The 24380-nt window shown below is 42.1% G+C and overlaps 1 protein-coding gene across 1 annotated transcript in view; it reads left to right on the top strand.

The window, feature by feature from the left end:
* The window catches only part of LOC145412864 (ras GTPase-activating-like protein IQGAP1), a 220163-nt gene extending 200147 nt beyond the window's left edge, over nucleotides 1-20016 (top strand). The window contains exons 29-34 of the mRNA XM_080282664.1: nucleotides 6403-6520; nucleotides 6827-7021; nucleotides 9502-9658; nucleotides 11263-11387; nucleotides 11745-11985; nucleotides 19897-20016. Of these exons, the coding sequence (XP_080138790.1) occupies nucleotides 6403-6520; nucleotides 6827-7021; nucleotides 9502-9658; nucleotides 11263-11387; nucleotides 11745-11985; nucleotides 19897-20016 (956 nt within the window). The remainder of the gene's footprint in view (nucleotides 1-6402; nucleotides 6521-6826; nucleotides 7022-9501; nucleotides 9659-11262; nucleotides 11388-11744; nucleotides 11986-19896) is intronic.
* Nucleotides 20017-24380: the final 4364 nt, after the last annotated feature.

Here is a 24380-nt window from a genome sequence, read left to right as displayed (position 1 = left end):
GGCAGCAGGTGTGTCTGGGTTGACTGCCGAAATGTTGAAGGCCTCAGGCGATATAGGGGTGAGTTTAGTCACTGACCTGATAAATAGGATTATCTATGAGTGTGTTGTCCCAGATGATTGGCTGAAGAGTGTAATTGTAAATGTGTATAAAGGGAAGGGTGATGCCCTGGAAGGAGGAAATTATATAGGTATAAAGCTTTTAGATCAGATAATGAAGGTAATGGAGAGAGTTTTAGAAGGTATGATTAGAGAAAGAGTGAATATTGATGAGATGCAGTTTGGGTTTATGCCAGGTAGGGGGACCACTGATGCTATATTCATCGTTCATCAGCTTCAGGAAAAATATATTGGTAGGAGAAGGGATCTTTATTTTGTTTTTGTTGATTTGGAAAAGGCCTTTGACAGAGTCCCTAGAGAGGTGGTGAAGTGGGCAATGAGAAAGCTTGGCTTGGAGGAGTGGCTGGTTAGGGTGGTTTTGGCTATGTATGTGGGTGCTCGCACCCAGGTAAGAGTGAATGGAGATTTGAGTGATGAGTTTTCCGTGAATGTTGGTGTGCATCAGGGGTCAGTCTTGAGTCCCATGTTGTTTATCATGGTACTTGAAGCCCTTTCACGTGACTTTAGAAACGGACTCCTGTGGGAGTTGTTGTATGCTGATGATTTGGTGTTGATTGCAGAGAACGAAAAGGAGGCGGAGGAAAGGGTTAGGAAGTGGAGAGATGGTATGGGGCACAAGGTTTTAAGGGTAAATGCAGATAAAACAAAAGTGATGATATCTAGGACTGGTGGCGGTACTGTCAAAGACGAGGGAGAGTGGCCATGTGCAGTTTGCCACAAGGGCGTGGGAAGTAATTCCATATTGTGCGGTGTGTGTGATAAATGGGTGCATAAGAGATGTAGTGGTATCAAAGGTAGACTGCGAGATAATGCTGATTATATGTGTACGGTGTGTCGGGGTGAGCAGGTGGAGATTGTCAGACGTGAAAGGATTGAACTTGCTGGTGAATCTCTTGAGTGTGTGGAAGAGTTTTGTTATTGGGAGACATGTTGTGTGCTGGAGGTGGGGCTTGAGCTAGCTCTGTGGCTAGGGTGAGAAGTGGTTAGAAGTAGTTCAGGGAGCTCTTGCCTTTCCTGACATTGAGAGGACTCTCTCTACGTGCTAAGGGGGTCTTTGTATGCAGCATGTGTTAGGAGTGTAATGCTGTAAGGTAGTGAGACCTGGGCAGTGAAGGAGGAAGATATTCGCCGGCTCAGACGTACAGAAATGACAATGATTAGGTGGATGTGCAGTGCGTCCGTGCGTCCAAGGCCTGGAGGGGTTGGGTTTATGATGGAAGAGTTGAGAGGTAGGATGGGACTGGAGTGTATTGATGTTGTGATGAGAAGAGGTAGATTGAGATGGTTTGGACATGTGGAGAGGATGGGAGAGGATAATTGGGTGAAGAAGGTGAGAAGTGTTAATATTGAGGGTGGGGTTATGAGGGGTAGACCGAGAAAGACATGGGACGAGGTCATTAAGTGTGTCCTCAGGGTTAAGGGACTGAACAGGGAGGCTGCAATGTATTGTGCAGCGTGGAGAGCCGCCATTAGGTGACCAAGGCCGACACATGCAAGCATGTTGGAGCCTTTAAAAATGAAAACGAAAACGAACAGGGTGGTTTTAGGAGTGGCAGAGGATGTGTGGATCCAGTATTTGCAGTGAGACAGATAGCAGAGAAGGCTTGTGAGAAGGACCATAAGGTGTTTATGGCATTCATGGATCTGGAAAAAGCATACAATAAACTAGACAGAGAAGGATTGTGGAAAGTTTTGCACATGTATGGTGTACATGGTAAGCTGCTATGTACTGTCAAGAGTTTTTATGATGGTAGCGAAGCATGCGTTAGGGTTAATGGGCATGTAAGTAAATGGTTCACAATCGGTATGGGTGTGCAACAAGGTTGTGTGATGTCCCCATGGTTGTTCAATATATATATGGATGGGGTGATGAGAGAAGTAAAAACACAAGTAATGGAGAGAGGGATGATGTTGGTAGTGAATGATGATGGGTGGAATATCTCAAATTTGTTGTATGCTGATGATGCAATACTGCTTTCAAGTACCAGACAGGAACTTGGTAGGCTAGTGAAGAGTTTTGTTGATATCTGTGAGCATTGTGCCTTGAGAGTAAATGTAGAGAAGAGTAAAGTGATGGTTATTGAGAGAGAAGGTGACTCCCATTGTGATGTCACAGTGAATGGAGTGAGACTGGAAATGGTGAGAGAGTTCAAATACTTGGGTACAGTGATAGTATAGAGAGGAAAATGTGCAAAAGAAGTTGAAAGTAGAGTGACACAAGGAAGAAAAGTAGCTGGTGCAATGAAGGCCTTGATAAGAAAAGGAGGCTTGAGTGTTGCAGCTGCACGAGGCTTACATGACGGAGTGTTAGTGCCAACTCTAACTTATGGTGTGAGACTGTGGTGTGGCATGAAAATGAAAAGTCAAGAGTAAGAGCAGTGGAAACGAGACTGTTGAGGAATGTATGTGGAGTACAGAGGGTGGATAGGATACGAAATAGTGTGATTCGTGAAAGGTGTGGAGTGAGGCAGTCGGTGGACACCAGAATCGAAGAGAGTGTCCTGAGATGGTATGGTCATGTGGATAGAATGGATAACAGTAGAGTGGTGAAAAAGGTTTACCTGAGCGAATTTGAAGGAGGGAGGAGGCGAGGTAGGCCAAGGAGGTGGAGAGATATGGTGGATGAGTGTTTGAGGAAGAGAGGTTTGGAAGTCGGTGAGGCTAGGGAACTGACAAGAGATCGAGCTGGCTGGATGATTATTGTGAGGAGAAGCGCATGATCGGGGATTTGGCACCCCATTTGAACGTGACAGCATCTGGATTGACTCTGTCAGACACGTTTATGTGAAGTTACAGAACGTGGTGCATGTTTTTGGCGTATCAGATAGAGCCAGAATTCTGGGGGCTTGAATGATGAGGGAATGGAAATGTGGCTTATTGGCTTGAGCAAGTTTGGGCTGTCTGAACATTGCTACTCCTCACCCTGCCCTTAGGTGGGAAAGGAGGTCCGGATGATGATGATGATGATATTATTTAGACTGTCCCCAACTTATGAAAATAATTGATTCTTGAAGGTCTTTCATAAGTCATTTTTTTTGTAAGTCCATTTCATTCATATTACTCTCTCTCTCTCTCTCTCTCTCTCTCTCTCTCTCTCTCTCTCTCTCTCTCTCTCTCTCTCTCTCTCTCTCTTCCAGATTATAGCCCATTGTTGTCTCCACTCCTCCACTTATCCCCTACCCTTCCCTGAACAGCAAATATCATCTCACCTCATTGTCTTCACCTGACACCATCCTTCCTTGCCATTACTGAACCCCTCCCCCCTCCCCCCCACACACACACACGCGCACACACACTTTTTTTTCATATCTGGATTTTTCCTAAGTTGATCCTCCGTAAGTAGGGGTCTGACTGTATATACAGTAAACTTTCAGTTGAGGCCTTGCACAGAGTATGATACACAAGCACCATCCCCCTAGAAATCAAGATAATGCTATCCCACAGTTACGCAAATTATGTGCTTTCATGTGGAGGTGACGGATTTTATGAAGCACCACTGACTGCAAGGTTGAAAAGCCATGAAAACAAACATCATTTTCAGCCAAAGGATGATCAACCTGCATTTGAGAAAAATATTGGAAGAATATGATAAACGCCAAAATACTGTATTCATGCGATGGGCGCTTGACTGAAACGTGTGAGGTTTGACCCGGGACACACGTGTGATGTATCCACAGCCAGTGTATGTGCTGATTATAATGACTCCCGGTCTTGTCCCCAGTCTGAGTACATCCCCAAGAGCATTGTCTATGGCTTTTTATTCATTATTATTTACTAACACAGGCTGCACAGCTACTACACCCACAGACCACCTACATCAAGAAACCAAAGTCCTCAAAGTCAAGGATCACCTAGACATGAGAGGCACCCAGTTTCTTGCTGCAGCCTCCACAAACCCACAACATCCACTACAGTACATGGCAGCACATCCACCCACACCAAGGAACATCAAAACAACACCCAGCACACAATACCATACACAAATACTGTCATCTCTCCCCCCTCGCCCACCTCAGACCAGCTTCCAGAAGCATATCCACACTCAGATCACTCGCCGCTCCATTCAGTCACTTAAAGACAATACACAGCTGCATGCACGGCTTCCTGACATCCACCCTTCTGAATCCTATCTTCCTCATGAGGACAGAGTCCACCTGGCCAGGCTGAGATGTGGCCACCATCCAGCCCTCTTAAGCTACCAGAAGAGGCTGGATGACTCCCTTGCTGATGCCTGTCCAGGATGCAACACAGCACCCCACACTATTAAGCACATTATGGAAGACTGCATTGCACACAATCACCTACGCCAACAACACAACATACACTCTTTGAGAGCTCTGTGGGAAAGCCCGGTCTCGGCCATGGCCTTCCTAAGGGGCTCAGGCTGTTCAGCCAAACTGCCTAGGGAACTACTACTACTACTACAACTAACTGTGTCAGTAAGGTTATTCTTTTTATTGCAATATTTTTTCATATTGCAAGATGATGAGGTGAGATTTACAATTTTTTTCTAGTTGTATATACATTATTCTTCTTATTATTATGTTCTTTTGTTTTTATTGCATTAATACTGCATTGTCTCTGTCCGGGGAAATCCCTTGGTGTAGAAACCTTTCTTATTGGCAGTTTATCATCATCATATGGGGATAATAGACATCCTGTTATTATCACCGTACTGTACCTTGATAATAGACATCCCATGATTATCACCATACCATGATAACAGACATCTCATGGAGTGTCTAGAGAGAGTCCTCATTGCCCTTCAACCATTTAAATGCCTGTTAGAGAGGTTTGCAACCATACGTTGATAATGCAGATAACAGTATGGGCACCATTTGGGGATTAGAAAGAAACTAAGTGCTCATCACGTTTCAGTGATAATGACACCTGTGTTATCACTGCACGGCAGTGCTATAGGCCTATGGTACTAGTTCATGCATGATTGCTGTGCAAAGATCACACACCTAAGATGTGGTGAAACAGGTCCTAGGAGTAGGTTGTAGCTGCAGCCAGTCAGGGTGGTACTCCGGAGGAGGATGGGAAAGCTGGTGATAGGGAGAGCTGGAGCTCCTATTTCAGTAGCCCTCAGAATTACTCCTCACCCTTCCTCTTTACTGACCTCTTACAGTGTCACTAACACAGAGAGTAGGCCAGTGCGCTCTCCCAGTTGTATTTCTCTAACTGTCCATTGTACACATCGCTACATGATAAAACTGCATATGCTTTGTATGACTACAGATGGCCGTCAGTAAACCACATTTTTATGTGGATAATAGTGAATTACCCATTTGGGTAGTATGAGTGCCTATAATGGTGTATAGTGTGATATACATCTGTACACATAATCCTTTAACCCCTGCAGTTCAGACCTTAGGGGCAGGAGTGGCTGGTGCCTTGACAAAGAGCAACTTCAGCGAGATCCTGATCATACCTTACAAGTATACAGGGGTTGGTGCTAGCAAGGGCTTGCAGCCAGAAAACTTGACCCTTTCATTTATTCTACCTGTGGGATAGAGAGGCTGCTGGAGATCGAGTAGCATTGGGAGCCACCATTAGGTGACCAAGGCAGATGCATGCATGCATGCAGAAGCCTTTATAAATGAAATAATGAATCGACTCTGACAAGGAAAAGTTTATTACATACAGTTTAAGCAGTTATTGCTCTTGGTGGACAACTGCTGTAGAGCTACAGGAGAAAATGAACATTCATTGTTTTGCACTGAGAAGGACAATTTTTTTTATAAACCATGTGGAAGAAGTTTTTTGTCTGCCATTGCAGGTTTTCTTTTCATACAGTCAGTTAATTATTTTAAAAGGGTTTCTGTATTCATGTAGACTGCACTGAATTGAGGTGATTTTTACCATAGTTGAGACTTATGAGGAGGAGTCTCCTGTTTGTGTTACTGATACAAATTCCCCTAATCCACTGAAAGAATCTTCATTTGACCTGATTAAAAGGGATGTAGGTAGGGAGCTAGGAACTTTCTCCACGTAATATTGACATGGCATAGGGATATGGTGACCCTTCTGTTCAGCCCTTTTTGTTGCAAGCAGCCTCATAACTTTTATGGCACAAAACAGGGAAATCTTGTGCTTGGAGCATCTTTCATGAGGTTAGTTTCCCAAAAGAGATTAGAGAGCCTTGTTCTGAATCTTATCACCAGATGAGAATTAACATTAGGGTGAAGAGGATATGTAATGATCTCATGAATTGTTAAGAAATACCTGTCTCCTGCATGACTTTTTAGTACAGTATTGTCATATAATGTTTTCATCTGTCAGAGACTGAAACAGGCGCTCTAGGAAGGATGGAGGTATGTTTGGCCCTCACCAACCGCTTTGAAGTAAATGAAGCCACTGATGACAAAGAGCCTAAGGACCCCAATAGAATTTTCACCAGGTAATATAAGCAAGTGCTTTCAGGTGGTTTTAAAGGAATTGGTTGTTTTATATTTACAGCATTTGTAATACAGTTTTATAGACATTGTACTAGTTAGGAACTACAATGCAGCTTCATCTTACAGATGGATCTGGAGATTTCTCCATTGGTGTGGAAGTGTATTAAATACTTGTTTGTTTCAGTGGATGCCAGATTTTTTTTTTTTTTTTTTAACCATTCTTGCTGCATGCTATTATTTAAGCAAGGGCAAAAAATTAACAGCCGCTTAGTTTTTACCACTCATAGCAACACATCATTTTCCCACAGGACGAAGCAGATGCTGGTTGATATAATTCAGTGCGTGGAGGGAGAAGTGGTGGGTGAACTGGTGTCTGGTCCTACGCTTCCAGAACAGGAGGAAAAATATCGATCTATCATCGTCACCAGGGGGCAGCAGGAGCACCGTGCCAAGCTTAATCATACTACCCTCAACCTCTCTTCATCCTTCCTTGGTGACAGCAGGTAGAGAGGCAGGGCGAGTTGATTGCATTGGAAATTTGGTGATATTGTTGGTGGTGAATTCAGCTCAATCATATTGAGCATAGTGTATTTTTTCTTTACATTTTCCACATGTCACTGAGTTATCATTGTGGTGAATGTTTATTTATGTAGTACAGGATTGCCTCATTTAACACTGTAGATGTGTCCCTAAAATCTACCATGTGAAGTGCAAATCACTTTAAGTTGTTGCTGTTGGAAAATCCGAGTTATAGTCTTACTTCCTCTGGTGGCACTGACAGTGAGCCTACATGTGGTAGCACTGTGCACCCTCGGAGAAACAAGTGAGGCATCCACTTGGGAGCCAAACCTCCTCTTTTTCCCCAGAACCTAGTGGGAAGGATGCAGGTGAAAAGTTGCATGCCACAAGTGGCCACTGGTTCTGTACACATGTAGGTACAGTACTGTACTGCATCTGTAGGATGGCCCCATAGCAGTTCCTTACCTGTGGTCAGTGATTCTGTTCAGTTTGCTTGACCATGCTTAAGGAACAGCAGCAAACCTCCCCAGACCTTACACACACACACACACACACACACACACACACACACACACAGTGCATGAGTACTTCTCCCTCATTATCTTTTTTTAAGTCCTGGGACGAAGTCATAGAATGTGACTCGTCCCAGGTCTTTTTCGGTCCTGGGGCAAAGTCATAGCATGTGGCCTCAGACTTATCCCCAAGGTCACATTCCAGGTCGCCTTGTCCCAGGACTGAAAAACTGAAAAGACCTGGGATGAGGTCATAGAATGTGACCTCAGGGATTAGGGACTGAATAGGGAGGCTGCCTAAGATTGAGCAGCAAGGAGAGCCACCATTAGGTGACCAAGGCCTCTGTGGTACAATGGTAGAGTGTGCGTTTCGCACACTGGTCAGCGCAGGTTCGCCTCCCGCCAGAGTTGTAAAACCTTTGGGAAGCGTTCACCAAGCCACTTGCTACTTTGGCGGACACAAGGGGTGCTGTGGTTGAACCAGTGTCACATACTAGTATGCTTGCACCCAATCAGCTTAAGGCGGGCCGATTACACTTGGTTCACAGACTACACACACATCCAAAGCTGCTACAGTCACACTCACAAGGACTTCTCATGCATGTCGGGGCCTTTATAAACAAACGTTCTCCCTACGTGTCGAGTGGGGTTGGTGGAGGAGTAGTGCCCTTTCCTGTAAAACAATTAACTCTAAGCCTTGGCCACCCCGTTTGGCATACATGGCGTCTGGCAATGATGATGATGATGATGATGAAATATTTTTAAAATTATTTCCAAGTCATTCAGAGAGATGTGTTCTGCTCTTTCCACAAGGCATCACTGGCAGCTTCTTCCAGCCAACCCACTAGTTGCTTGCTTTCAGCTCAGCTTGTTTCCATTTGTGCATCACATTTTCTTTTTTGATAAATAACAAAATGTTCTCAGTGCCTGTAGCTCCTGTGGAAAACACTGTTATAAAATGTTTACGTAAATATGCATGCAGGCGATGCCAACCCATCTCCTTTGTTATGTATGTAGCTAGTCACCTTCTTCTGCTGCTGTACTCATTGTCATCTATGATTCTCACTCTCACTTGTAGTCATCATCATAATCTAAACCTCTGTTGCCTCATGAGGAGTGTAGGAGCCTGGGGCTAGGCAAGTTGGTCCTAACATTTAAAATGAGAGTGACCAGCCTCACTCATCCCTGAGTGGCATTATGTGAGCAGTGAACCCCAATCACCCCTTGGATATGAACTGACACAGGCTCAATCTGGTTGGAGTGCCTTAATTACCCACTAAACCATCAGGTGCCTCTTACTGCCTACAGCTGAATAAAAATATGCTGCAGATGAGACAGGCCTGTGTTGGAATGATACGTATTTAACATTCAAGTTGTTGCATAAGAATTATGTAATGAATGTATAAAGGCATCTGCCAGAAAATTAGTATTAATGGGCTTTTCAAGTCAGCTACATCTTAGGAACATAATCCCCAGAAAATAATGAGGAAAATCTGTATATAATAAATAGTGTGATGGTTTTAGGCACATTGCAAAGGGTAATGTGGCTTGAGCAAGGTTCATTGGCAGGCTTTATATTCGGCATTCCTGTTGCATACACATTCATGTCTAGATTTAATGAAAATTTTGTGGTTGTTTCCTTTGTGCTGTACAAAACAGGAAGATTCTATCATGTCTCTGTTAATGATCATTGATGAAGTGGCTGTTGAGATAATCCCTCAATACCAGTATGCTTATGGTTCATGACTGTGGACAGCTGAAGTCTCTCCTTTTTGGATACAGAACAACAAATTGTGAAAATAAAAAAGATTTATCTGGTGAATCATGAAGCAGTAAATGGCACTGACAGTTTCTTTTCAGTTTACATTTTAAGACATGAAATATGCCATCTTACGTATGTATCATAATTTTGTAGTAAGAAGTGAAGCACATTTGATGACAATGTTTTACAGGGTAAGCTTGCATGAGGTGAAGACACGACTTAGTCACAACTTACGGCGGCTGGAAAATCAAGGTGTCACAACCCGTACAGACAACCACCAGGCGCTCCTCAATGCTATAGCTGCTGATATTGTGAACCAGAGACACCACCGTATAAGAAGAAAAACGGTATATAAATATTTTGTGTTGATAAGAATGATTTTGCAGGTTTATTTGTATACAGTTATAGCCACTAACTTATGAAGTCTGTAAGGAAATGGGAAAAAGTGGCCTCTCATCGATTGTTCCGAGGTGGGCTGTCTGCACATCACAGTAAATCAATGTATGTTCTGGTTTTTATGATGAAACAGTTGAGGGTGGTTAAATGTCATAATAATTTCTTATGATTAAAGTATGTGGGAAATGTATAGGCACTGATATGTTTGTATGGGCACTGATATGTTTATATGTCTGTTAACTCTCCATCATACATATGATGTGAATGCCTGCCATACTCTTCCCTGATTTAATTTGAGCTGTGACATGAAACAGTATCATATTTGGAAAATATACAAAACAGAATTTTGTCGTCATTGTAGAGTAACCCCAGTCTGTCCGATGAATGAGCTGACCCATGTACCTTAGGCATGCAGTCGTCTCTGCAGGGCTTTGCCATCCAGTGAACCAATATTCTCCTGAGACAGAGCCTCATCACTGTGAGGCTTGGGGAAGAGTGTGGTCATTTGGTTCCTGGATGGATGCTGTATTTGTCCACCCACTTAACAGAGGCTCCATATCACCTCATGATTTGGTTATGAGGTTACCACCCAGCATTGTAAATGGTTTTCAGGGTAATAGGAAACCATCAGGCTTGTCACTTAGTGCAGAGTCACCTGAAGGGGAAGAAGAGTTATAAAAGGTGACAGGAAGGTGGGAGAAAATAAGAGGAAGGTTTTGTGTGTGTGTGTGTGTGTGTGTGTGTGTGTGTGTGTGTGTCTCTCTCTCTCTCTCTCTCTCTCTCTCTCATGTTTGTGTGTGTGTGTGTGTGTGTGTCTCTCTCTCTCTCTCTCTCTCTCTCTCTCTCATGTGTGTGTGTGTGTGTGTGAGAGAGAGATTACTGCAGCCCTGGTACAATTCCCCCCCCCCCCTCCTCCTCACTTGACTGACTAGTGTCTGCATATAATTTGAGTATTGCATGTTGGGCATTGTGTGTATGTAGGCTGGGATTGGTTTCAGTGTCTCCAGACTAGAATGAATGAGATGGGCCAGTAGGTTGAAGTGTCTGCAGACCCTCTGAGAAAGAATTAAGAAATGTGTCTTTGGGAGCATAGCTTTGTACCAACACTGCAGCTTACCATTCTCTTTTCAGGGAAGGGGATGGGAGTTTAAGGGCATTATGTATCTGGATAGTTGCCGTAACAAAGAGAATGTATAGAAATGAATTTTCTGTGAGAATAAGAAGTTTTAAAAGGTGCAAAGATGAAGGGAGGGTAGCTTGGACTGAGAGCAGGAAAGGAAGAATGCAAGGTAGCTCAGATTGAAAGAGAAAGGTAAGAGGGCAAGGTAGCTTGAATTGAAAGCAGGAAGGGAAGAGTGCAGGGTAGTTTGAACTGAAAGCAGGAAGAAAGAATGCAGGGTAGCTTGGACTGAGAGCAGTAAGGGAAGAGTGCTGACTGAGAGGCATGTAGACATTTTTGTTGCTCCAACCATTCACTCAGAGAAAAGGTGTCTGACAGTCAGTTGTTGATGACAACATATGGTCAGAGTGTTACTCAAAACTTCTTGAATTTCAGGAACTGCAGAAGATGGTCACCACAGCCAACCAACTAGAGAATAAGAAAGTATTCTATGAGGAGAAACTTAAGTCTTATCACACTTACCTCAAGACCTGCCTTACCAACATTGCTGCAAGGAACAAGTAAGTTGGCAGCAACTGGACATTGCTGTATAATGATGTTTGTGACCAAATACAGTGTGTTGTTACAGATCTCAGTATATGATGCAAAGATGACATAGGCAGTATCAGATGAGTTACACCTGCATAAGAAAAATTTATTTTTGTGGGAGGTGTATCATTTTTGGTCCATTTCAGATTCTGCAAATCCTGAAGGACTTCTAAGTATTACTAGAAATGCTGTGTCTTTCTGATAAACATGTTTTTGAAGGATGAGTGTAATTCTTGATAGCAATACACACCTTAGGCAGTATTGTTTCTCCTCAGTATCCAGAGAAATTCATGATGATTTTACATAATTAATGTCTTGCCTTTGTTCAGAAATGTTCACCAGCCATGGAACAAGCAAGGAGGAAGTGAGCGGGGACGTTGTAAGCAGACCATCAAGTACACAGCTGCCAAGTTGATTGAGAAGGGTGTTCTGTTAGCAGTGGAGGACCTTCCAGACTCACAACAAAAGAATCTTCTTTTTGAAATCACTCCTCTCCCTACTGCTGGGTTCTTCCATGTTCAGGCCAGATTCATGGGAGTTCCCATGGAAAATGTGGAAATTGACATCCAGGTGAGAAATGTAAAATGTTTATAATGTCATGGTTTCTTCATTTTCATTTTTGTTTTCGTTTTGTAAAGGCTCCAACATGCTTTCATGCACTGGCCTTGGTCACCTAATGGCAGCGCTCCATGTTACTCGATCTCTGGCAGCTTCCCTATTCAGTCCCTTATCCCTGAGGTCATTCTCAGTGAACTCGTCCTAGGTCTTTTACTGTCTGCTTCTCCGAGCCTAACCCCTAACATTAACGCTTATCACTTTCTGCACCCAGTTGTCATCCCCCATCCTCTCCACATGCCCAGACCATCTCAATCTACCTCTCGACAGCACAGTGCCAATACATTCCAGTCCCATCCTACCTCTCAACTCTTCCATTCCAAACCTGGTCCCCCCTGGCCTAGCACTGAGTGATGCACCTAAACAATGTCATTTCTGCACATTTGAGCCTGTGAATATCCTCTTCCTTTACTACCCAGGTCTCACTACCATACAGTATCACACTCCTAACACATGCTGCATACAAAGATCCCTTGCATCTCTCTCTCTCTCTCTCATATAAATATTATGTATATATATATATATATATATATATATACAGTATATATGCAAATGGTAGAAGTCCTGTCTTTCAGCACCTTCCGGGACCGAACAGGTGCCAAAACATCGACTTCACTGAAACACTGGATGCTTTTCTAGTGTTCGGTTTTTGTAATATATAAGCAATGAATAATCAATACACAATGTATTTTTTGTGTATTTATTTATAGAAAACACAAACTAACTCTAACCAAGGCATATTTATGCATATGAAGTGTATGTATTTGTGCATATGAAGTGTATGTATGGATGAACTGGGTGCAGGCTGTATCAGGGACTACAAGTGTGAGCTTGAGTCTGGGCCTGCAAACAAAGAATGAATGCATTCTAGCATTTTTTTTTTTTTTTCCAGTCATATGCAATACCGTAAATATTCTATAGGCAACATACACCTTGATCCCAATTAATATGCCTGTATGATGGGTGTGCAAGCGCGCACTACTTGATATCGCACTGATTGATACACACAACTTATGGGGAAAAATTCATTTGGTGGATGAATGACTCCAACTTTAGGGGTTAAACTTTTAAACACTGATAATTACTATCTATCTACTGCCAGACGCCTCAATCCTGTTCGGGGCGGCCACAAACAAATCGCCTCCACGTCGCCCTGTCCCCCGCCATTTCACTGCCCTGCTCCCAACTCACACTCCCCTCTCTCATATACCTCTCCACCCCATCCCTCCATCTCATCCTCGGCCTCCCCCTCCCTCTCCCCCCCTCCACCTCACTCACGTACACTCTCTTCGTCAGTCTTTCACCCTCCATCCTCCCTACATGGCCAAACCACCTCATTGTATTCCTCCTAACGCTTCCTATCATATCCACATCTACACCACAACGCTCCTTTGTATCCTCATTCGTCAGCCTGTCTCTCCATGTGACTCCACAGGCTCCTCTTAAATAACTCATTTCCACTGCTCTCACTCTTGACTTGTGTCCTTCCAACAAGGTCCAAGCTTCACTTCCATACATTAGAGTTGGTATCACAATACTGTCATGTAGTAACTTTTTCACTTCCATGCTCACTTCCCTGTTTCTTATCACTGCCTTCAGGAAAGCAGCAACCTTTCTTCCCTGCTGTACCCTTTCAAGCACTTCACCCTCCAAACCTCCATCCTTACTCATCACACTACCCAAGTACTTAAACATACTCACATTTTCCAGTTCCTCACCATCCAAACTCGCTGTACATTCACTGACTTCACCTCTCTCAAAGACTATCACTTTACTCTTCCCTACATTCACCTTTAGATTCCATTTCTTGCACACTCTCCCAAACTCATCCATCAAGCCTTGCAGCTCCCCTTCGTCTTCACTCAACAACACAGTATCATCTGCAAACAACAGTACAGGGAATTTCCAAACACTACCCTTTCTCACCAGGGCCACTCCAACATCCACTACCCTACCTTGTACCTCTTTTATTACCCCATCCATGTACAGATTGAACAACCATGGAGACATGACACATTCCTGTTTCAACCCAACCTTCAAAGAGAAAAATTCACTCAGTTCACCATCCAACCACACTGCAGCCTTAGCACCATCATACATACTCTTCACAGCATTCAACAACTTCCCATCTACTCCATGTATTCTTAATACTTTCCACAATCCTTGTCTATCCACCCTAGTACTAAATAATAGCATACGTACATACACACACACGTGTACACATACCCTCGATGAGCAGGTCTAGACCGGTTTGCTGCCCCCCACCTCTCTCTCTCTCTCTCTCTCTCTCTCTCGTAAATAAAATCCATCCATCATCCAATTCTACATTGCCCCATGAGAAGCGTAGAAGCCCGGGGCTAGGCAATTTGGTCCTGACATTTAAGGTGAGAGTGACAGCCTCACTCATCCCTGAGTGGCATTACATGAGCAATAACCCCAACCACCCCTTGGATGTAAACCTTCATCGGCTCAATCTGATTGGAGTGCTGTAATTACCCACTAAACACACACCAAAATCGCACTAAAATCATACGAGAGTGGTTGAATGAAAGTGTTATTTTATATTATATTGTGAATTACTGTGATAAAATACAAGTGATTTAGTGATACTTTTGCAATAATCAGAGAAGTCATATGCTAAGCACATTACCAATATCTAGCGAACATTTTTGCAGTTGCAAACTGTGCAGCTATGCTATGAAATGACTCATGACATTATATCAGTAAGTTTTATAAAAGTATGTGGTAATAAAAATCATTCATGAAGTTTTATAAAGTTTGTAATAATTATTCTCTTATTCCACCTGTTTTGCTAGTTTTTTTTTTTTTTTTTTTTTACATGTCCAACTCTGGGCAAAGGCTTCAGCGCCCATTTCTCGGGGGCAGTTACCTATCCCAAGGCCCAGTAGTCCTCCTACACCTCCACATGTCACCACTTGGGCACTAATGCCCACCATCCATATTGAATACAATGCTAGGGCTGTCTCACATGGGATTGGTGTATTGGTATTAGTGGGGGTATTTTTACGACATGTCGGCGGATAATCTGGTAGATCAGGAAAGTCTGCTTTTAGGAAAATCAAATCCTTTAAACTGTTCCCTGCCCCAGCCGGGATTTGATCTTGGGTCCATTAGGACCGCAGGCTGCCTCTCTACCGATTCAGCCACCGCCTCCCGGAATATCATAATAAAACCACATGAGACTGGCTAGAAGTGTTTTTTATTATTATTATTATTATTATTATTATCATAGTAATTAATGTCATGAGGTAAAATGGCAGTAACCTTATTTTGTATGGAAAAAATCTTGTGGTTTGGTGGACATTTCCGCCTCACAGGGCTGTTTCCTGTGTCAGACGGTCAAAATACACCTTGAATTCTTTAAAATCGTTCTCTGGGCTTGGGAGTGCCTGTGGATATGCAGTTTGTTGCAGACAATAATAGAAAGATTGAAGTTTGTGTGACAGAAATATTAGCTCTTAAGATTAAGTATAAATGGGATGAAACACGAGTTGAAAACACACCATTTTTTTCGTATTTCTCCGCACTGAGCACATTTAGTAAGTTGTCGTCATGGCCACTGCAGCCAAAGGGTTGAGGCATCTACATCTGCCAAGATTCAGCTGATCTGCATCATGGAGAGCTCTCCTGGTGTTTCTGACAAGGGTGTAACCTCCTCTTGTCTCTCCTCCTATAATGCATGCTCGATAGATGCTGCAGTAATCATGTCTTCTGCTGTGGTGGCTTCACCAGCATTGTTAATTTGAGACATTGTGGATATTAAGGGACAGCTTGCACTGTTTGGGAATTATGCTATTTGATCATGCGTTAATTGGGACCTAGGTGTATGGTATTTTTTTATGATAGAAAAAAACAAACTTACCTAACCAGGGTGTATTTATACTGTACATAAGAAGTGTATGTATGGTGGATCTGAGTGTAGGCTATGGCTGGCAGGCGCTGATGGCTGGGACTGTGCGTAGGATACGAGGCCTGCAATGAATGATTGGATGCAATTCTAGCGTGTGCTTTTTGTCAGACATGAGCAGTAAATACAGTATTCAATAAGCAACATATTTTTAGTACATTTGGTGATAGATAAAACAGAGACTTACCTCAATCTAGGTGTATTTACACATGTACATGGGGTGATTTGTGGTTTACTGCTGGTAGGGACCCCGAGCAGTGGAAGGCCCTGCAAAAGGCTCGGGATCATTAACCTCCTCTTTTGAGTTTCTTTTCTCTGCTGGTTCTTGTGAAGGTATTGAAGATACAGGGCTTGTTGTTGGTGATCAAGAGGGAGTGGCAGATGATGAGGTTCTTTTGGCAGCTTTCTCAAACAGGTCATACAGTGTCACCTGCTTAAATGATGCTGCTCTCTTTGTTTGAAATTCTTGGTAGAGCAGGTGAAAATTCATCTCTTCAGCGGCACTGTAATGAGAAGAGCCCTCAGCAAACTTGAGAAATGTACTGAGTCCTTTTTCAGGTTCCTTCTACACAAGACTTTCTTTTGCTCTTCTTCCTCCTCATCATCATTGTCGTCCTCTTTAACCTCCAGAGCATCAGGTTTTGTTACATGTAAGATTATCATCTTGTCAGTCTGCTCCTCAACCACTGGTGGGCTTTCGTCCACCCACTCAGCAAGTTCACCCTCAGTAAGCTGGCTCAAGATGTTGGATTTAGGAGCACCCTGAACAATCTTAGGCACGCTTTTGATTTTGCTGGTCATTTTGTCACAAAAGCCATCAAACATCTCTTCGTCCTCCTCGTCAGCCTGGAAAATTGTCCCTGGCCACAGTTTCTGCCAGCATCGTTGCAAAGTTGACTTTCTGATGTCACCCCATGCCATAGCTGCCATCCTTGATGTTGAATCCCTGCTGAAATGCATGAACAGCCAGGGATGAATTCAACAGATTCCTTGCAAATGATGCCCAGTAGGAACGCTTGAATTTCTGGATCACTCCTTGGTCCATAGGTTGTATCAAGAGGTAAAATTAGGTGGCAAGTATACCGCGAAAATATTTCCGTTGACAAGTTCATGTGCAGGAGGATGAGCTTTGCAATTGTCGAGGAGGAGGACAACCTTAGAGTCGACAAGTAGACCCTCTTTCTCAAGGTTAGCCTTCACTGCTGGTACAAAATAATGATGGAACCAGGTGTTAAAGGCTTCTGCAGTCATCCAGGCATTTGATTGAGCATTGTACCATACAGGCAAGTGCTGCACATTTTTCAGTGCCCTTGGGTTTTTGTGTTTTCCTATAACAAACAGTTTTAATTTGTGTGTACCTGAAGCATTTGTACACATCAACACTGTTAGGCGTTTTTTGTTACATTTGAAGCCCTTAGCAGCATTTTCACCATCCACAGCCAAAGTTCTCTCAGGCATACTCTTGAAAAACAGGCCGGTCTCGTCTGCATTATAAATTTGGCATGGCAGTAAACCATGCTCACCGAGTAGCTCAGAAAATGTTTGGCTGTAGCGTTCAGCAGCATCAGCATCAGCAGACTGGTTTTTGCCACTAACATCCAGCTGCCTGATGCCATACCATTGCATAAAATTCTTAAGCCAACCATCTGAGAAGGCACATGGTTCGGTTATGTTCATTTTCTCATAAAACGTCTTGGTCCTCTCTGTTATCACTGGGCCTGACACAGGTTTCCCTTCTGAGCGCTACACCACAAACCACTTGTGTAGCACTTCATCAAGCTCGGTCAACTTAGGCATTTTCATGACTTTTCGTTCGATTAATGAGCCACTCAAACCTTTAGACACAAACTTGTAGAGGTCACACTTTTGTTTCTTTATATCATAAATCATGGAAGAGCTTACGTTGAACTTTTCCATTAATTTCTTTCTTGCAACACCAGCCTCCAGTTTCTTCAGTAATTCAAATTTTCGTGAAATAGGAAACACCTTATGCATGCACTTCTTCCTCACAGAAGAAAGCTGTCCACTTGTTGAAGCCATTTTCCAGCGCTAAGTACCCAAAAAACAGTAAAGCCAAGACAGAGTTCACCACAAGTTCACTGCACTTTCGAAAGTGACTGCTCACAAGGACAGAGGCGGTGGCCAAATACACGATAGACTCGTGCACACCAGTCATACCATCTCACTCAAGAGCGCTGGTAGCTAGTCAGTCAGCCTTAAGAGAGGAGTAAAGTCTGTGACATCACTACACAAGATGGCTGACAAACACGGGTCCCTTTTCAAAACTGCCACGTACCAATACCTGTTGGAAAATGTGCTGAAAAGCCAGAAAACTCTCGGAATGGGACTATTTTGTAAAACTGATGTAAAATTGGATTTGCCGAGACGTTGATATGCCGAAAGACAAGACTTTTACTGTGTATGTATGTGTATATATATATATATATATATATATAATTACCCTACCTTTGGGTGGGAAAGGAGGTCTGGATGATGATGATTGTTTCTAGCAAGCATGCAAAGTTAATAATATGCTGAATCCATTATAACTTGTGCGAAAGAGTTGAAGGGAACTGGGTTTGGAGGAGGTTTGAGGGGTCATGTTTTGGAGCGATAAACCATAGGAGCATAGAGGCCTTGGACTAAGCCACTCATTCTTGACATTTAAGGCCAGGGTGAATAACCTCACTTGCCCATGAGTGGCATACTGTAAATGTAAACCCCCAACCACCTCTCAGATGAAGACCCATAGATTTTCCATTTGGTTGGAGCACCTTAACTCACTAGACTGCCACGTGTCATTTGGTTATGTGCTTACATAAACCCAGCATAATAAATGGTTTCATAATGATGGAAAACTTTTTGGCTCATTATACAGCATAGAGACACCTGAAGGCAGTACTACATCAAAAGCAGGTGGTGAGCACCCCCATTGACCAAATAGAATTTTGTTACACCTACATACAAATAACAGTTGTTGTGTAAACTTAAGTGGGTATCTAGAGTAGTTTAGTATCTGTGTTAGAGTAAGATGAGGGTGTGTGATGTCTCCATTGTTATTATCATATGAGGATGAGGTTGTGAGAGTGGTTTAGAAACAGAGTTATGGAGAAAGGAGGGGGATGGGTGATTAATGGTGAAGGATGGAGGATCTCGGGTCAGATGTATTCAGTTGGTGCTGTGTTTCATGTTAATAGTGAACATAAAGAGGATCTTTGCAAAAATATTAAGAGTAAAGAGGTGGTATACTGTTATAATGATAGAAAGATAAGGGTGGGGGTGGTAGACACCATGTGGTGCTTTGCTGCCTTGCTGCGCATCTCCGTAACATAGGTGTTTTAGCGTATGGTGGATTGCACAACCAATATTCTGCAATACAAGGCCACTGCATCATTCAAATTACCACAGTTACCCCCCCCCTTAGGTTTTAACGTAGGTACTTGTTTTACCTACCAACCCACAAAAGGTGGATGGAAGCCTTAGTTGAGTGATGCCAGCTGTCCACACCAGGATTTGAACCTTGGTGTTAATGAACTAGCAGCTTTGCAATTGGTGTTACTAACCACAACCAGTGTGATGGACACAAGCTCATTTCCTGCCTGGAACAGGGAGCACTTTTCAGAGAATTAATTTTGTTTGAATGGACTTTGTTGATCTACCATAAGGTCCACTGACATGTCATAAAAACACCCCTGCAGATACCAGTACACCACTCCTGTATGAAGCATTACTAGCTTGTATTCATTATGGATGATGGGTGTTGGCATTAAATTGGTTGCACGTGGAGGTTTGTGGTATGTGGGAGGACTGCTGGGCTTTAAATGGGCTGTTAAGCCTACACCTAGAGTCAGATGCATAAGGATAGACAGATGTAGATAATATTTTGCTTAGCTTTTATTCCGTGCTTTAATTTCTTACACTTTGGTTTTGCTCTTAAGGAATTACTCCAGCTGCAGTATGAGGGCGTGAGTGTCAAGAAGATGTTCTCAAAAGTGAAGATCAATGTCAACCTCCTGCTTCATCTCGTGAATTCAAAATTTTATTCCAAGAAGAAGTAACTTTACACAAGATAGTAAGGAGATATATAAACATTTTTCTTATATTCTCTACTATATTTTACTCATTTTATGAGTTTATGCATACCTTTCATTACTGCAAGAATGTGATGTGCCTACGTTGTTTTTTACTATTTTGTGTGTGTGTGTGTGTGTGTGTGTGTGTGTGTATGTATGTGTGTGTGTGTGTGCACATGTGTGTGCGTGCATGCGTGTGTGTGTGTGTGTGTGTGTAAGTTGATATTTTTATGTAATCTCTAATTTGGTGTGACAGGTAAGCATAACATTTTGCATACTTTATTATGGCTAATATTGTAGCCTTTGCTGGACAGTACAATACATGATAGAATTTAAGATATAAAAACAGTATCACAGATTATGTTTGCTGAGTGTGACATCATAGAGTAGGCAGTGTTGCTTATATATTTAGTAACCTGTTTGTGTTTAGTCTTAATATTTCAGCCAAAAATTCTGAAGTTGCATGTATTTCTCTTTGTTGCGGTTTGAAATTCGTGAATGAAGAGCTATGTATTGAATAATTGAATGTATTTTCTGCGCGAATTATGTTCATGAGTTCTTCTATGTCTATCTTTTAATGTTTAACACTGACCACTATACACAATGTAAGTTTATTCAGTCTGTGGCCAGTTTTAGTGCAAAGTTCTCAGTTTTTATATACAGTACAGTATTTATATTTTTCGCTAACAAAATAATGTTTTTGTATTGCAGGTATTCCATTGGTAAAGTATCCCTAATGTCAGGAAGGAAGTATGATTTGAGAATTTTGCACGCTTAACAGTAATTGCATAAAGTTATACACTGTATCTCATATACTGTTACATATATAATTAATAATGATTCATAATGGTGCTATTAACTGGTAGTTGCTTCGGAATATTGATTATAGAAGTTAGTGAGCACTAGAATGTTGAAAGAATTTGCATGAAAGTCTCATATATACATACAATCAAAAAAGTTTTGTTTAGGAGGGCTCCAATGATAACCAAAACAGATCTTGATGTCAGAGGATGATTGATGTATTGTTACTGTAGTTATCTGAATATGCAGATGATAGCAGTACTGACAAGGAAATATAAAGCAGTCAGTTCAGGGTATCCTCATGAAAGCAGCTTTACCTGTATGAGATAGAATTGTTGGGCATTTTGCAAGAACCATCATCTCTAGTATCGGATTGTTTTTTCTAATGAAATGTGCACCAGTATTTTTTTCAGTTGTGTGCACTTGCCATTATGGGTATGAGCTTATAACACCATTGCTCAGTAGTTGATTATGGAAGAGCATTATAATTTTTTTACACAAGAAGTTCTGTCACTTTAAAATATGCTTATTTTCAGATAATTATCTTAGTGGTTGATTTACATTACAGGTATTATGAATTTTATTAACTGTCGATTCATTTCGTTTATTTTAAAATAGAACCATGTGAATGATCAGAACCTTTTTAGTGATTGTTTACCATATGACATGTTTTTTAAAGCATGAGCTAGAGAGGAACATCAGTGAATATTTTTTTCTTTTTAGTTACAGCTAAACTGAATTTGTTTTTATGGTGCTGTAATATTTACTTAAAAAGCCAGTAGAATTCTTGTTTAACCCCTTCACAATGAGAGATTCTCCCTTAGCAGAGGACAATAATCAGATGATAGTAAGCACTAAAGAATTCTATTTATCAGTCTATAGCCAGACACCATTATCCTGTAAGGGGTATCCATGTGACTTTGAGTTAGTTGTTTTACAGGGAGGGGCACTTACCCTCCGCCAACCCACTTGTTGACATGTAGGGAACATGTATGGATTGGTTATATGGTTACCACCCAGCTTTGTAAATGGTTTCCTGGCTTACAGGAAGCCATTAGGCCTGAAAAGGAAAGAACATTACTAAAAAGGGACAGGACTGATAGGAGACATAGGAAGAGAGGAGGGCAGACACGGAAAAAGAATGATAATGGTGTAGGAAAAAGTAGATAGCACTACATCAAGTGAGTGGATGATGGCTGCCACTACCTACCACCTAAATGTATAAATCACACTGGTGTTTATCCATTCATCCATCCATCATCCAATCCTGCATTGCCCCATGAGGGGCGTAGGAGCCCGGGGCTAGGCAGTTGGTCCCAGCATTTAAGATGAGAGTATATATATATATATATATTATATATATATATATATATATATACTGTAAGTATATATATATATATATATACTGTAAGTATATCTATCTATCTATCTATATACCTAGGCTGCTTCCCCCAAGGAAAGGGAGGTACCCGAGACAGGACGACACACTCCCCATTTACTCATCCATTCAAACACCTTCATTCGCATCTTAGCCCCATAGGGGAGAACGGACAGATCCTCACCGCACCACACCGCAGAAGGGTCAACTGCGCAATGCAATCAGTGACATCCGCAGTAGGGCCCGACAGCAGAATTGGTTTACCCCTGCCACATCATAATCGACCCATCCCCTTACCCGCACCTGACCTGACTACCTGATCAGACCAAATGCGAGAGATTATCCCCTCAGGGCTGCGTCATCACTTATTCATTCACAATTTCTTTCCATTTATTTTTGTCACGCACAGCCACTCTTCCTTGCTCAACAGACATCCCTCTCGCATCCAGCGCTCTCTTCACACTGTCCATCCATCCTATTCGTGGTCTTCCTCTCAGCCTTACACCTCTCACATCAGATCTAGTTATCTTTTTCACCAATCGCTCATTATCCATTCTCTCCATATATATATATATATATATGGAACCTCTGTGGTACAGTGGTAAAGTGTGCGTTTTCGCACACTGGAGAGCGAGGGTTCGCGCCCCGCCAGGGTAATAAACTTTGGAAGTGTTCTCCCGGCCATGTACTACTTTGGCGGACACCAGGGGTGCTGTGGTTGAACCTGTGTCGCATACCGTAAAGTATGTTTGCACCCAGTCGGCTTGCGCAGGCTGATTACACTTAGTTCACAGACTACACACACATCCAAAGCCACTACAACACTACAATTACACTTACAAGTGCTTCTCATCCTACATACAATCTCTACCAGACAGCCTAAGCCACTTGATAGAGATACTTTGGCTGTATTGTCCCGACTTCAGTTGAGATAGGCTAGTCCTGCAGTGGATACTTAAACGGCTCATGATGATGATGATATATATATACATATACCAACTTGCCTATGCCCCGGGCTCCTACGCTCCTCATAGGGCAATGTAGGATTGGATGATGAATGAATGACATATTATATATATATATAGTATATATATATATATACACACATAATTAGTACTCTTTTTACTAGGACGAGTTCCCTCCTAAATGGGTGAAATCATCTGACACTAGCATGACTAATGTGAAAGAACTCCATTGTACTGAAAGGGTTAATTGTTATAAGACTGCTGTTGCATGACGGATACCTGTATTGTAAAATGTCAGTCCTTGTATTTGCATCATATATATTTTTTTAATCATTGTGTGAAGTTACAGTATACTTTTATTAGATTAAGCATGAATTATATTTGATCCAACACTTTCCTCCAAAATACACATATATAGTTTACTGTATTTAGTTTTGTTTGAGCCTTACAATATATATATATAGAGAGAGAGTCATCTCGCCTAATGTACAACGGGGATCTGACAATATTTAATTATTTAGAAAGTGCGTTTGCTACTTGCAATGTGCGATGGACATGAAAAATTGAAGCAAATACAGTATTCTCTCGCAACTCGCAAGCATAATTTGTAGCACGCGATGGGTTTGGGTGGGGCTGGTGAGTATGTATGGTGGGGTGCTGCTGGTGTGTGAGTAAGTGGTGGCCACAGCAGTAGGATGATGACGTAATATCTGTAGCGTCTGACCTGGATTTTGAGGGTTCCCTGGAGCAGCAACAAGCAGCACCTAACCTAGTGCAAACTAAGATGTGCATTCCATAAAACTGACCACACAATATTGTGCTTTAAGAGCATTCGTTAATCACAGGTGCAATTGTCACCAGGGTTGCCATTTGGAATTTTTCATTACCAAATGTGGGGCAATTTAGTAATGAAAAATTCGATCGGTAATGATTCAGAATGATTCATGAGCAAAAGGATTTTCCACATTTATGAGTGCACCGAGGATGGAGACGGTGGATTATCTTTTTTTTTTTTTTTTTTTTTTTTTTTTTTTGCAAGAAAGAATAAACCAAAGGCTAGGAGCCCACAAACCATTCCTTAAAAAAAAAAAAAAAAAAAAAAGAGAGAGAGAGAGAGAGACAAAACCCCTCCAGTAGTGAAGAGAGTGATAGTGAGGCATGGGATGAGGCCTGTGCAGAACAGGCTGTGAGTGTTTTGATTCAGT

Source organism: Coenobita brevimanus, chromosome 94 (assembly GCF_032717465.1).
Source record: "Coenobita brevimanus isolate Jiangsu-jjx chromosome 94, ASM3271746v2, whole genome shotgun sequence".
NCBI lineage: Eukaryota > Metazoa > Arthropoda > Malacostraca > Decapoda > Coenobitidae > Coenobita > Coenobita brevimanus.
The sequence above is the reverse complement of the archived record's forward strand: the minus strand, read 5'-3'. Positions and strand labels throughout refer to the sequence as shown.